We start from the raw sequence: 13,703 nt of genomic DNA on the forward strand, positions 1-13,703 counted from the left end.
CGCACCTTCCAGTTTTCCGAGAGGTTGGAACTTAGAATTCTTATGTGACATCTCTGCATTTACAAATGTTAGCAACCAAATTTAAATTTACTTAAACCCTCTGAGGTCAACCACATAGAAGACCTCCAGTTTGCAGTCTTGCCCACATAATTACCAGAATGCTGATTCTGAGTAAATTTAATACAGTCAATATCAGCAGCTATATAGTTGCTTCATCAGCCTGTGACACTTGGCATGCAGTTTTTGAAGATGATTTTCAAGAGATAGACAGACAGACAGACCAACTGACCAACCATCAATCCCTTGTCAAGTCAAAGCAGTTTTTAAAGATCTACTTACCTGTTTTGCCATTCCAGCATTCATAACATAGCTAGATTGTCAGGATATTTGAGCATTTGTTTTTTATCATAGATACGATACAAAGCAGCCGAAACACAGCTTTGCCCTCAAAAAAATGACGTGGGCTCTAATGTTCAGGACATACAGAGAATCTAGTGACAATTTGCTGGTTTGAATGTTGAGGGATCAATCTTGAGCATTAGTGATGTTTTTTTATGTTTCTTTTTTAAATTATATTTTATTGATTATGCTATTACAGTTGTCCTGATTTTTTCCCCTTTGCTCCTCTCCACCCAGCACCCCCACACCCTCAGGCAATACCCCCACCATTGTTCATGTCCATGGGTAATGCCTATAAGTTCTTTGGCTACTCCATTTCCTGTACTATACTCTACATCCCCATGGCTAATCTGTAACTACCTATTTGTGCTTCTTAATCCCCTCACCTCTTCACCCATTCCTCATCACCCCCCTCCTATCTGGCAACCATCAATTTTCTTAAATAAATGCCTTTAATATTTCATATAATAATGGTTTGGTGATGATTAACTCCTTTAGTTTTTCCTTGTATGGGAAGCTCTTTATCTGCCCTTCGATTCTATATGATAGTTTTGCTTGGCAGAGCAATCTTGGCTGTAGGTCCCTGGGCCTTTCATGACTTTGAGTATTTCTCGTCAATCCTTTCTAGCTGAAAAAGTTTCTTTTGCAAAATCAGTCGACAGTCTTATGGGTACTCCCCTGTAGGCAACTAACTTCTTTTCTCCTGCTGCTTTTAAGATTCTCTCTTTATCTTTAACCTTTGGCATTTTAATTATGATGTGTCTTGGAGTGGGCCTCTGTGGGGCCATCTTGTTTGGCACTCTCTGTGCTTCCTGAACTTGCATGTCTATTTCCTTCACCATATTAAGGAAGTTTTCTTTCATTATTTTTCAAGTAAGTTTTCAATTTCTTACTCTTCTTCTCCTTCTGCACACCTATGATGTGAATATTGGACCTCTTGAAGTTGTCCTGGAGACTGCTTATACGATCCTCATTTTTTTGGATTCTTTTTTTTTCTTGTTGTTCTGATTGGTTGTTTTTTGCTTCCTTATGTTCCAAATCAGTGATTTAATTCTCTGCTTCATCCACTCTACTGTTGTTTCCCTGTAAATTGCTCTTTTTAAAAAATATTTATTTATTTTTAGAGAGAGGGAAAACGAGGGAGAGAGGAAAAGAAACATCAATATCAATGTATGGTTGTCACTCACATGCCCCCAACTGGGGACCTGGCCCGCAACCCAGTCATGTGCTTTGACTGGGAATCAAACTGATGACCCTTTGGTTCACAGGCCTGCACTCAATCCACTGAGCCACACCAGCTAGGGCTGTAAATTGTTAATTTCAATTAGTGTATCCTTCATTTCTGACTGGATCTTTTTTATGCTGCTTAGGTCCTCACTAAGTTCCTTGAGCATCCTTATAACCAGTGTTTGGAACTATGCATCTGCTAGATTGCTTATCTCAATTTCATTTAGCTTTTTCTGGAGTTTTGATCTGTTTTTTCATTTGGGCCATGTTTCTTTGTCTCCTCATTTTGGCAGCTTCGCTGTGTTTGCTTCTGTGTGTTAGAGCTGCTATGACTCTGTGTCTTGGTAGTGTGGCCTAATGTAGTAGGTGTCCTGTAGAGTACAGTGGCACAGCCCCCCCTCTCAGCTAAGCTGGGTACTCAGGGTTGCCCTTCATGTGTGCTAAGAACACCCTCTTTTGTAGTTGTGTCTTGGTTGCTGTTGGCAGTTCAATGAGAGGGATTTACCCAGGTCAGTTAGTTGCAAGGATTGACTCTGACCACTTACCACCAACCTCTCCCTCTGTAAAGGATCAGCTGTATGGGGGCAGGGTGGTGGTGCTCTGTGTGATCTGTAGGTGTCCATTGGGTGTGCTGGCCCTGGGATTTCCTGGTGGTGCAGGCCAAGGTCAGCCCCACCTGTGTTTTGGCTGGAGCCACCCTGCCTGAGCTCTAAAGCAATCTGAGATGGCTGCTACTTGTGCTGGATTTAGAGATTCCCGGGCAAAGCCAACTGTGCATCTACACCGGCTGCTGCTAGTGCTGGGGCTGGGACTCACTGAGGCCAGCTGTTGCTTATTTGAGAGGATTTAGGAAGTTGTGCAGTATGGGCCAAAACCAGCCATTCATATGGAAAAGAAGCTCTGAGAATCTCCAAGGAGGTTCAAACATTGTTATCCAGGTTGATAGCATCTCAGCTACGGCATCTGCTCACTAGCTCTGTGGTCTGTGGGGTGGGGGTGGAGGGGTTTAGAAAACGGACAATAGCCTCTGCTCACCTTGATGCCAGACACTTCAATTTCTCCCAGTATGCCACTGGTGCATTTCAAGCTGCTATCCCAGTGCTGGAGCTCAGAAGATGTGACTCTGAGTGAGTCTGTTTTGGGGTTCTTTAGGAGGAACTGCTTGGAGTTCCAGCAGTTTCTTCCACTGACTCAATCCCCGTTGATTTTGCAGCCAGAAGTTACGGGGACTTATCTTCCTGGTACTGGAAGCCTGGCCTGGGGAGCCTAGTGTGGGGCTGGGACTCCTCACTCCTGAAATATCCCTCACAAATTTTTATCCATACCCCATGGGTGTCAGACCAACCCACCCATTCCATGTCTGTGCTCCTCCTACCAGTCTGGATGGATGTGGTTTCTTTGATTTCATAGTTGTCAGACTTCCATTCAACTCGATTTCTGATGCTTCTGAATGATGGTTGTTCTATATTTAGTTGTAATTTTGATGTGGTTGTGAGAAGAGTGAGCCATGTCAGCCTATGCTGCTATCTTGACCAGAAGTATTGGTGATATTATATTCAGATGACACTAAGGAACTTTACATTTTAACAGATCTTTATAGACTTGTCTGTTTTCCCCATAACCATTTTAACAGTTTAGAGGTTAATCACTTATAACCATTTATTCATTCATTTATTCAGTATTCATTAATCACCTGCTATATGCCATATACTGTATGAGATGCTGAGGGAAGAAAGACACTGAAACCATAATTCCTGTTTTTGAGGAGCTGTCATCGAGGGTACAAGGCAGGTGTCTAGAAATAGTCACAGCGCAGTAAGATAAAGGAACCTTGGAGGGAGGTATCCACGCTATCCAATCAAATATACCTTTCTTCAGGTAATAAATGTGCCCTGGAAAAAAATGGTGAAAAGTGTTCCACTTTATTAATAAAAATTACTGAAAGTATCCTAGAAAGTCTTAGGCAGGACCAAGTGCACAAATCTGTGGAGCCTCTTGCTGAAAAACTTTGATGAGCGTGAGAGCAGAGTCTGAAACCCAGGGTCCCATGCGATCACACAGGTGGCCCGCCTGCGAAGCCTTGTGGACTTAGCATTTTTAAGAAATTTGAGTGAGCAGTATTTTAGGCAAGCAAAGGATCTTTTTCAATTTCTTTCTGTAGGTCTCCACTCATTTATGGCATATGTATGCATGCCAGCTGCTGTATCAAGGACCAGGGATACAGCAGTAAAAGTGATAGCCACCATCTCTACCCTTGTGTACTTTATGGTCTAGGTGAGAGTTTTGTATGTGATAAATTTCATTACCTGGTCCAATTATGTCTTAACTACATTAAGAGAAAAATATTTAAATGACCAATGAGTCTCACTTCTTTAAATTTTTAGATATATAATATAAATTGAAAATATGAATTTTAGGTTTATAAACATAAATTTTCTCTAAGAAACAAATGTTATTTTAGTTATCAGAAAATCAAGGTTAATATGAAAAAATGTATTTACTCCCAAGTTCAATAATATTTAAAACTTAAGTTTTATTTATAATAATTATCTCTTTGAAACTTAGAAAAATATAAGAAAATAAATGCAGACTTTGTTTTGAAATTTAAATAATTTTTATTTATTCGTCTGAGAAATTTTTCTCCTACCAGCACTAAAGTTTAGCTTCTAGGCAGGAATTTCAGAATCAGAAAAACTGAGATGAGTTCTTTGGTTTGCTAAGTCTCAGGGAATAGCAATAGCTGATTTGGTTTCCTTTCAGAATACATCTCTCTCTCTCTCTCTCTCTCTCTCTCTCTCTCTCTCTCTCTCTCTCTCTCTCTCTCTCTCTCTCCCCCCTCCCTCTCTCCCAGCCTCCCTCCCTCCTCCTTCCTCTTCCTCTCCCTCCATCTCCATCCCTTCCTCTCACTCTCTCTCTCTCAAATCAGTAATAAAATAAAATAAATAACTGAATGAGAACATTAGAAGAGCAGGACAGGATCCCTGAGGTGGGAGTCTGGGGTATGTATGACGGCCTGTAGACTGCACAACAGCCACTGACCAGTAAGAAAAGGTCCACAGTGGAGACAGGACCTTAGATTGCTTCCCTACCCCCTGCCCCTACACTGCCAACCACTGCATCGCCCCAGATATCCAGAGAATGTGGAGAGTGTTGCAGGGCTGCTGGGAGCTCTAGGAAGTGGAAGAGGTGATGCTGAGCAGGAGGATGGTAGAAGACCAACTCTGGAAGAAGAGACGAGAATTCAGAGATGAAAGGGAACTACTTAAGCAAAAAGTGACCAGAAAAAGATCCCTAAAAGTTAGGGAGTCCAGAGCAACATAGTAATTCCAAACCACTCTGTTGGATTTAGGATTAAAGGGTCACTACTAGGTGTTCTCTTTGAAAACAGATCTTGCTGGAGAGAAGCCAAGAACAGTAGGTGCGACAAGCTGTGGCCTCGAGTACAGCACCATCATCTTCGTTTGCAAATCCCTTAATAGCCAGAGTCTTCAATGCAGTCTGACCCGGGTTTGATCCTTTTAGTGCATTCTTTTGTGGGGTATAGTCATGGTTACTGCTGCAAAGGGAAAAGTTTAGTAGTCATTGTGGTGTATGCTCTCAGACCTATGTCAATGCTGGGAAATGCCCATTCTCAGGGCAACTTTGCAGATGTACTTCTACTTGGGTTTGGTAAATCATTGCTCATTTTTGTCTCACTTTTTTATATCTCTTCCGATGCACAGGTCAGCATATTGAATTCATTGTAACTAACTTGTGCATGTGGACGGGGAGATTAGATTACTAGGCATATGTTTTAAGTAAATTGTGTAAAATTAGCTAAGTAAAGAGCTAAGACACTCAGCCATTTCTTCAATATTAAGCAAGTATGTGATTAATGTTGAGCAAGAGAGTTTTATATGAGGCACTGAAGGAAAAACGTGTTTAAAAAAATTTCTTTTTTTCAATTACAGTTGACATCCAATATTATATTAGTTACACGTGTACAACTTAGTGATTAGACATTTATAAACTTATGAAGTGAACCCCTGATAAATCTTGCACCTACCTGTTATTGTAATATAATTGACTGTTCCCTAAACTGTACTTTACATCCCCATGACTCTTTTTATAACTGCAGTTTGTACCTTTTAATCCCTTTACCTTTTTTACCCAGTCCCCCAAGTCTCCTCCTATCTGGTCACCAGCATGTTGTTCTCTATATCTGTGAGTTTGTTTCTGTTTTGTTTGTTCATTTATTTTGTTTTTTAGATTCCACATACAAGTGAAATTATATGGCCTTTGTCTTACTCTGTCTAACTTATTTCATTGAGCATAATACCCTCTATGTCCGTCCATGTTGTCTCAAATCGTGAGATTTTATTCTTTTTTTTTTTTTCTTTCATCGCCTGGCTTATTTCGCTAAGCATAATTCTCTCTAGTTCCATCCATGTTGTTGCAAATGGTAGCAGTTCCTTCTTTCTTTCTGCTTCATAGTACTCCATTGTGTAAATGTACCACGGTTTTTTGATCCACTCATCTGCAGATGGGCACTTAGGCTGTTTCCAGCACTTGGCTATTGTAAACAGTGCTGCAATGAACATAGGGGTGCATGGGTTCATTTGAATTGGTGTTTCAGGGTTTTTCAGATATAATCCTAGCAATGGAATTGCTGGTTCAAAAGGCAGTTCCGTTTTTAGTTTTTTGAGGAAATTCCAAACTGTTTTCCACAGTGGCTGCACCAGTCTGCATTCCCACCAACAGTGCACCAGGGTTCCCGTTTCACCACATCCTCTCCAGCACAAGTTGTTTGTTGATTTGTTGATGATAGATTTAATTTTTTTTTTATAGCTGAGTAATACTCATAAACCATTGTATATAAACGTACCACCTCTTCTTTACCCATTCATCTTTTGATTGGAGCATTTAATCTGTTTATGTTTAAAATAATTATTGATAGGTATGTACTTACTGCCATCTTATTAACTGTTGTCTGATTGTTTTTGTAGTTCTTCTCTGTTCCTGTCCTCTTGCTCTCCTCTCTTTTAGGTTGATGACTTTCTGCAGTGTTGCATTTGGATTTCTTTATTTCTTGTAGATTTTTGGTTTGTGATTACATGTCCTTCATAAATACCAAGTCAATGGTCACCTAAGTTTGAATATATTCTAAAATCACTACTATCTTTACTCACCCCTCCACATTTGTTTTTTGTCATTATATTTTACTTCTTTTGTCTGTTTGTGTGTATCCTTTAATTTACTGTTGTAATTATACATGATCTTCCTACTTTTGCCTTTTAACCTATGTACTAGCTTTAGTTTTGGTTGAGTCACTGCTTTTACGATGTTTTCCTTTGTCAGTGACAATTTTTTCTTTACAATATTTTCTTATTTGTATTTTTTGGTTTTTTTCTTCTTCTTAGAGGAGTTCATTTAACATTTCTTGTAACAGTGATTTGGAGGTGGTGCGTTCCTTTAGCTTTTTCTTGTCTGGGAAGCTCTTTATTTCTCCTTAGATCCTAAATGATAGCCTTACTGGGTAGAGTAATCTTGGTTGTAGGTCCTTGCTTTTGATCAGCATGTTTATTTTTTAAAGAGTCTGTGAGTTGGTGGATTCTTGAATTTTTAGTATTTTAAAAATAGTTTTGAAGAAAATTTTTTAAATAAACATACAAAGAATAGCATAATGCCCATATTCACACCACCTGAAATTATCTTTTCACATTTTACGAAGTATTCTTTAAGAGTTTTTCATTTAAAAAATGAGTCAGTATAATACAAATTAAATTGTATTATTCTACAGACTGCCTCTCAAAGCCATTCTCTTCTTCCATCTTTCCAGTAATAACCTCTATCATGAAGCTGATGAGTATCTTTCCAGTCTGTATATAAATATAGATAGCTGTTTATATGTATGTTTACACAGACATGCAGGCATCTGTGGACAGTACTGTTTTATGGGTACCATTTAAAACGGTATACAACATAGCATATTGCATGTACAGTATAATAGAAGGAAACATGTACTGAGTGATTACAATGTGCCTGAAGCTGTACTATTTCCATCCTTTCAATTACTGTATGTAGCAGGCACTGTTGTTACTCCCTTTTTTAGGAAATCAAGGTGCACAGAGAGGTCACTTGCCCAGAGTGAAACAGCTAGTAAGTGGTGGCACTCAGAATTAATCCCATAGCCAGGCTCTGATGCCTGAGTGCTTGACATTGTGCTGCATGGACTCTTCACTGCATCCTCTGCAGAATTCTTAACTCTCAACATCATGTTTCTGATATCTGTAATTGATTTTTTTAATTAAACTTATTGTGGTAATAAGATTACTTACGTTTCAAGTGTACAGTTCTTTGATACATCATCTGTATATTGTATTGTGTGCTCACCACATGAAGTGATATCTTCGGTCACCATATATTTGACCCCCTTTACCATTTACTACCTCCAGCCCCCTTCCCTCTAGTAACCACAATACTGTTGTCTGTGTCTATGAGTTTTTGTCTTGTTTGTCTTTCTTGTTTACTTGTGCTTTCAGTTTTATATCCCACGTGAGCAAAATTATGTGGTTCTTAACTTTTTCTGTGTAATTTTGCTTAACATGATATTCCCAAGACCCATATATATCATTGTAAATGTCAGTATTTCATCTTTTCTTATGGCTGAGTAGCAGTCCATTGTATAGGCAGGGTGAGCAAAAGTAGGTTGAATTACCAGCAATTATTACCTAAAAGATATGAAATAATAACAATAATTATAATAAGACAAATAATACAAGAATAAGCTCTGTTTTTCATACTCACAAATGTAAACCTACTTTTGCCTACCCCGTTTGTGCCGCATCTTTATCCAATCATCTACTGAAGGACGCTTTGGTTGTTTGTATGTCAGAGCCACTATGAATAATGCTGCAATGAACATAGCAGTAGTTATATCTTTGCAAATAAATGTTTACAAAAGTTTTGGATATATACCCAGAAGAGGGGTTGCTAGATCATATGGTAATTCTATTCCTAATATTTTGAGGCGCCTCCACATTTTTCTGTAGTGGCTAAGAACCTAAACGCATTTATCCCATGTAATTACTGATAAAACACTCAGCCAATAAAAATAGATCTATCTTGTTCACAGTTACCCCGTATTCCATTAAATGAATATAATTTTAAAAAGCAGTATTACATGGTGATACAGACCTATAAAAGAGGAATAGTGAATGTTCCTACCTCACATGGTTGTCATGAGAAATAAATGGTTTAATTCAAATAAAGCAGGTAGAACAGTACCTGGCATGGAGTAAGCACCCAATAAATGTTAGCTGTTCTTTACTATTACCATCTGTCCATTACTCCATGGAACCTAATTGTTAGGTTTCCCATTATCATTATTGCACGTATCGCCACAATGAAAGCCCTGTGTCTGTCTGTGTATAAAAGTTTCTTTTGGATATCTCCCTAGAAGAGAAATTGATGGCTCATAGGATATGCATGTTTGCAGTTTTACTTGATTTTGACAAAGCTAACTGTACCAGTTTACACTCCCTAGTGCAGTTTGCCAGTTCCCATTTCCCTACAACCTCAGTAACAGTCGATGTTGTCTGACTACCCATTCACCCCTATCCAAGCCTCTGGCATTGCTAACCCACTTTCTGTCTTTGGATTTGTCTATTCTGGACATTTTATATAAATGGAATCATATAATATGTGGGGTTTTGTAACTGGCTTTTTTCACTTACCTTAATTTTTTTGAGGGCCATCTACTTTGTAGCATGCATCAGCATTTCATTCCTTTTTATTGTCTAGTAATAGTTAAATATGTGGATATAGCACATTTTGTCTATCCATTTTTCACCTGATGGATATTTGGGTTGTTTCTACTCTTGGCTATTTGAATAATACTGCTATAAATATTCATATGCAAACTTTTGCATGGACATGTATTTTTATTTTCCTGCCTATACATATATTCATATACTGAGCAGTGGGATTGCAGAGTCATATAGTGACTACGTTTAGCACTTTGAGAAACTGCTAAAGTGACTGTACCATTCTACATTCCCATGAGCAGTGTGTCAGGGTGCCAATTTCTCTAAGTCTTAGCCTCCAACACTTGTAATTGTCTGTTTGATTCTAGCCATTCGAGCACATGTGAGAAGCTATCGATCTCATGGTTTTGATTTGCATTTCCTTGATGAGTAACGATGTCGAGCCTTTTTTCATGTACTGTTGGCCATTTGTATGTCTTCTTTGAGAAATGTCTGTTCAAGTCCTTTGCCTGTTTTTAATTGGGTGATTTGTTCTCTTGAGTTGTAAGAGTTCTTTGTGTATTCTGAATACAAGTTCTTTGTCAGATTGTGTCCATATTGTCTACTGAGTGGATCAATCACAAGTCAAATGGCCTTGAAAAGTGCACATTGACAAAGTGACTACATCTAGTTTTCTGTAGGTTAGAAGCTCATGCATTGGTCACAAAAACACAGACTTTCCCCAGTCATCTAGGTGAGCCTCTCAGCCGGTGAAGGTAATTCACTTTTGATAACACAGAAGATATGCCTTCACACCTAATTAGAGTTTGAATTTAATAATGAAAAGCATTGAAACCATTCCTTACAGTTCTAAACTGTTGATTGGTTAACTCAACATCATTTGGATTTCGGTTTAACCTGGCTTCTTCTTCTTTTTCTCTTTTATCTCCTCCTTCTCCTTCCTCTTCTCCCCTCCCAACTCCTGTTTCAATTTCAGATTGAAAATGGCTCAGGAATCAGTCAGCAAGTTGACATCAGAGAAGAAAGTGGAGACAAAGAAAATCAATCCCACGGCCAGTCTGGTGAGATGTATTTTTCAACATAACCTCAAGATTTTTCATTATAAGTGGGGTGCACCCAGAAGTGTGCCTGACTTTAAAGGATACAACTCAAGAGAATAGTGGGTAGTATCCAGATTCTCAGTTCAATTCCCAGAGTAGCATACGGTAAAAAAAAAGAGGGGGGGTGTAGGGGAGGAGGGAGTGAGGAACAAAGCACAGCTTCATGTCTTTGCCTATCAAACTCAGCAAAATCATTTCCTGATAAACCAATCTGAGTCACTGGCCATTTCACACCCTTCCACATGCCCCCCCCCCCACCTCATGCCATGATGTCCCCTTATATCTCAAATCATTTTTCTCCTGAAATGTTTAAGTGTTTCATCCTCATCAGTTTCTTTTCCCTGTAAAATAAATGGGCAGGGATTTTCCTCTTTTGATAGTTGGGAAAACTGAGATACAAAAAGATACAGTCTACACAGTATCACTACAGAAATGGATAACAAAAACCAGGACCACACTCCAGGTCCCGGAAGTCTCTCCCTGTCCTAGAAACTAAAAGTCTGGTCAGGCTCCCTGGCTGTGAGGGCAAGTTGCCCTCCACAGTCACGTTTTCAGGGTGGATCTGGATCACAATGAATCTCCACCTGTTTGTTACAGACAATAGTTGGAATAGCTAAATGGTTACAAACCCAAGGTGTCAGAGTTCAAATTCCAGCTCAGACATTTATTAGTTGTAAAACCTTAGTGATGATATTTTGCTTCTCCCTCTCTTGTGAAAAGAGGGAAATGGTATTACCTTTGCTTTAGAGTTATTTTGAGGAAGCAGAGAAGAGACATGTGAAGTGCCTAGCACATAATAAGAGTTCAATTAATGTTAGTTCTTTTCCTCATTATTATGAATTTCTACAGCTTTGGATGGTGCTGCAGTGGGGGACAGCAATGAGTGGGGAGTGGGAGTATCCCTCTCCTCCCTTTGGTTTTCGGACCCCAGCTTCCCTGTGCCCTGATCTCCTACAGTTACTTAAGGTTATCCTTTTGTGTCACAAGTACTTTTTGCCAGCTGCATCAAATCCTTTGACAGTGTAAGTGGAGCATTAGTTATAAAGTGAGATTACTTCCGTTGATGGACTGTGGCGTCACTCCAACAGCCCCATCAGCAGCTAAATGAATGTTGAGTGAGGTTGACGAGTGAGAAACGGAGAAGTCGTGGCCATACAGGTTGGTCAGGAAAAGCAGGCATTAGGACTCAAAGCCCCCACCTGAGAGGACACATCCTCCCTGCCCCTTGATGCAGTGAGCTCAACCCTGATTTTTATCTTCCTTCTTCATTGGCCTCCACCCCTTTCCCCAAGCATCTTATTCTGGCCTCTATCCAAACTTTTATAGCCAAACCTCATCTCCAGGGGCAAAGAAAATGGACTCAACTCTATAGACAAGCGATTTTCAAACAGTATGTCGCATAAAACTGTTAAAACATGCAGCACCTGACTATTTAATCAGGGGCACTGACCTCTTTTCCCTTAGATTGTCAAATTAAAAAATGACAGCAGCCAACACAACAGTAGCCATCCAGTATGAGTGAATCAAAATTATACCTATTTTTTGTCAGATCAGAAAAAAATATATTTTGGGTATGCCACAGAACTTTAGTAATTGGTTTATGTAGGCCATGAGATGGAAAAGGTTGAAGATTGCTGCTGTAGACACAGGGACAATGGTGCTATTGTTTTATGAGTGGCCTTCTCTATGAGCAAACTCCCAATTGTGATCCTCAACTTGTTAGAGGTATTTGTTTTGTTGTTTATTTTGATAGAAATTAGGCAAGAGCTTGTAAACTGATTCCTGGTTTAATTTCTCAAGTCAGGGATGGGATCCGAACTCGAGACGGGTGTTTAAAATCATCAACTTACCTTTACATCTAGGCCAATATAGTAATTCACTGTAGCATCGCATCTGACAGACCTCGAGCAGCTGAGAATCCATTCTCAGAGGGCTTCTCTCTGCATCTGTTCTTTCTAAAGGAGTACACCTCTCCCATTTCTTTTTTAGCCTTCTATTTTCCCACCCCTAAGACAGACACACACATCATTTGTTTTAATATATTTACTTCTCCAAAGTCCTGGAAACAGTGAGGGCCTGTGTTTCTGTTTTGTGTACACTTGTTATTTTTCTGTCCTGCCAGCAGACTTCCATGTTCCTCCCCATTGGAAGGTTAGCCCTGGGAAGGGAGCTCAGGAAGGCAGAGGCGAGCATCCAGGGTAAAGCGGGAGCTCCTGCCACTCTGCATAGAGAAAATCGGGTCATCTTCCAGGTTGACTTTTCCTACCTAGACTCCCTAGAAACTATTTCTTATGCATCCCCTAAACCCATGAGTGGGCCAAGGTAGGGGATAGGAGGAGCCTTTGAGTAACGCTACCAAGTTAGGATTTTGTCACAGGACAACAGCCTGGAATGGTGAAGGTCAGTGTTTCCAATGGATATACTCAGTTTACTAGCTGGTTATTAATTTTGTTTGTACAGCGTATAGTACAACTCTAGAGTTCTAGATCAAAATTTGAGGAGGATGAAAAATTAGAAAAAGGAATGATAATAAACTCACGTTCTTCTTAAACTACAGAAAGAAAGACTGCGTCAGAAGGAAGCCAGTGTGAGCACCAACTGAAAAAGAGACGTGAAGACGATGATGGCAAGACTGGGGACCGTGCTTATCCGTTGCCGTGCCGGCGCTGCAGGAGGGTCTTGGAAGATATGTTACAAAATGTTTCTTTTGCTCCTCTCTCTGTAAAGTCATCTGCAGTAAGAACCCTGTCTTCTCAAAGAAGTCCCTTGTTAAGACCCAGAAATAATGAAAAGCTGTTTAAGGAAACATTGCAAGAGCATTGATCATTGTTTCTTATAGAGGTCCAAAGTCTACTTTGTTCTAAGACCAGATTTTTGTAAATATCAAGATTTTCCAAAAATTTTTTTAAAAGCAGACAGTTAAAGCTTTCTAACACACTCTTCATATTTGTAAATTTATAAAAGAAGAAAAGGATATTTTTATGACAGTTGACTTGAAGGAGTTTAAGCCTTTACACATGGCTGGTTTGATTATTGATTTTAATTTTGATCCTAATGCATGAAGATTTTGAAGTGTCTTTCTAGCCAAAAATGTTGAAACTTACCAAAATTATTTTTAAAGAGGTTCAAGACTTCATATTTCCCAGATGAGAGAAAGGGGTATTTTGTTGGTTTTGTTCATATTATGGAAAGAAGAGAGAATGGAATTATACATGAGTGGACAAAGGGTTAA

General features: G+C 39.3%; 1 protein-coding gene across 2 annotated transcripts in view; it reads left to right on the plus strand.

Moving 5' to 3' along the window:
• Window positions 1-13,330, plus strand: part of FMN1 (formin 1) — a 393,756-nt gene extending 380,426 nt beyond the window's left edge. For both annotated transcript variants that reach the window (XM_090271942.1, XM_090271940.1), the window contains 2 exons: window positions 10,348-10,432; window positions 13,029-13,330. In XM_090271942.1, the coding sequence (XP_090128068.1) occupies window positions 10,348-10,432; window positions 13,029-13,073 (130 nt within the window). In that variant the 3' untranslated portion in view covers window positions 13,074-13,330. The remainder of the gene's footprint in view (window positions 1-10,347; window positions 10,433-13,028) is intronic.
• The last annotated feature ends 373 nt before the right edge of the window (window positions 13,331-13,703 follow it).

This window comes from Furipterus horrens, unplaced genomic scaffold, assembly GCF_987537825.1.
Source record: "Furipterus horrens unplaced genomic scaffold, mFurHor1.1.pri manual_scaffold_3, whole genome shotgun sequence".
In the NCBI taxonomy this organism is placed as follows: domain Eukaryota; kingdom Metazoa; phylum Chordata; class Mammalia; order Chiroptera; family Furipteridae; genus Furipterus; species Furipterus horrens.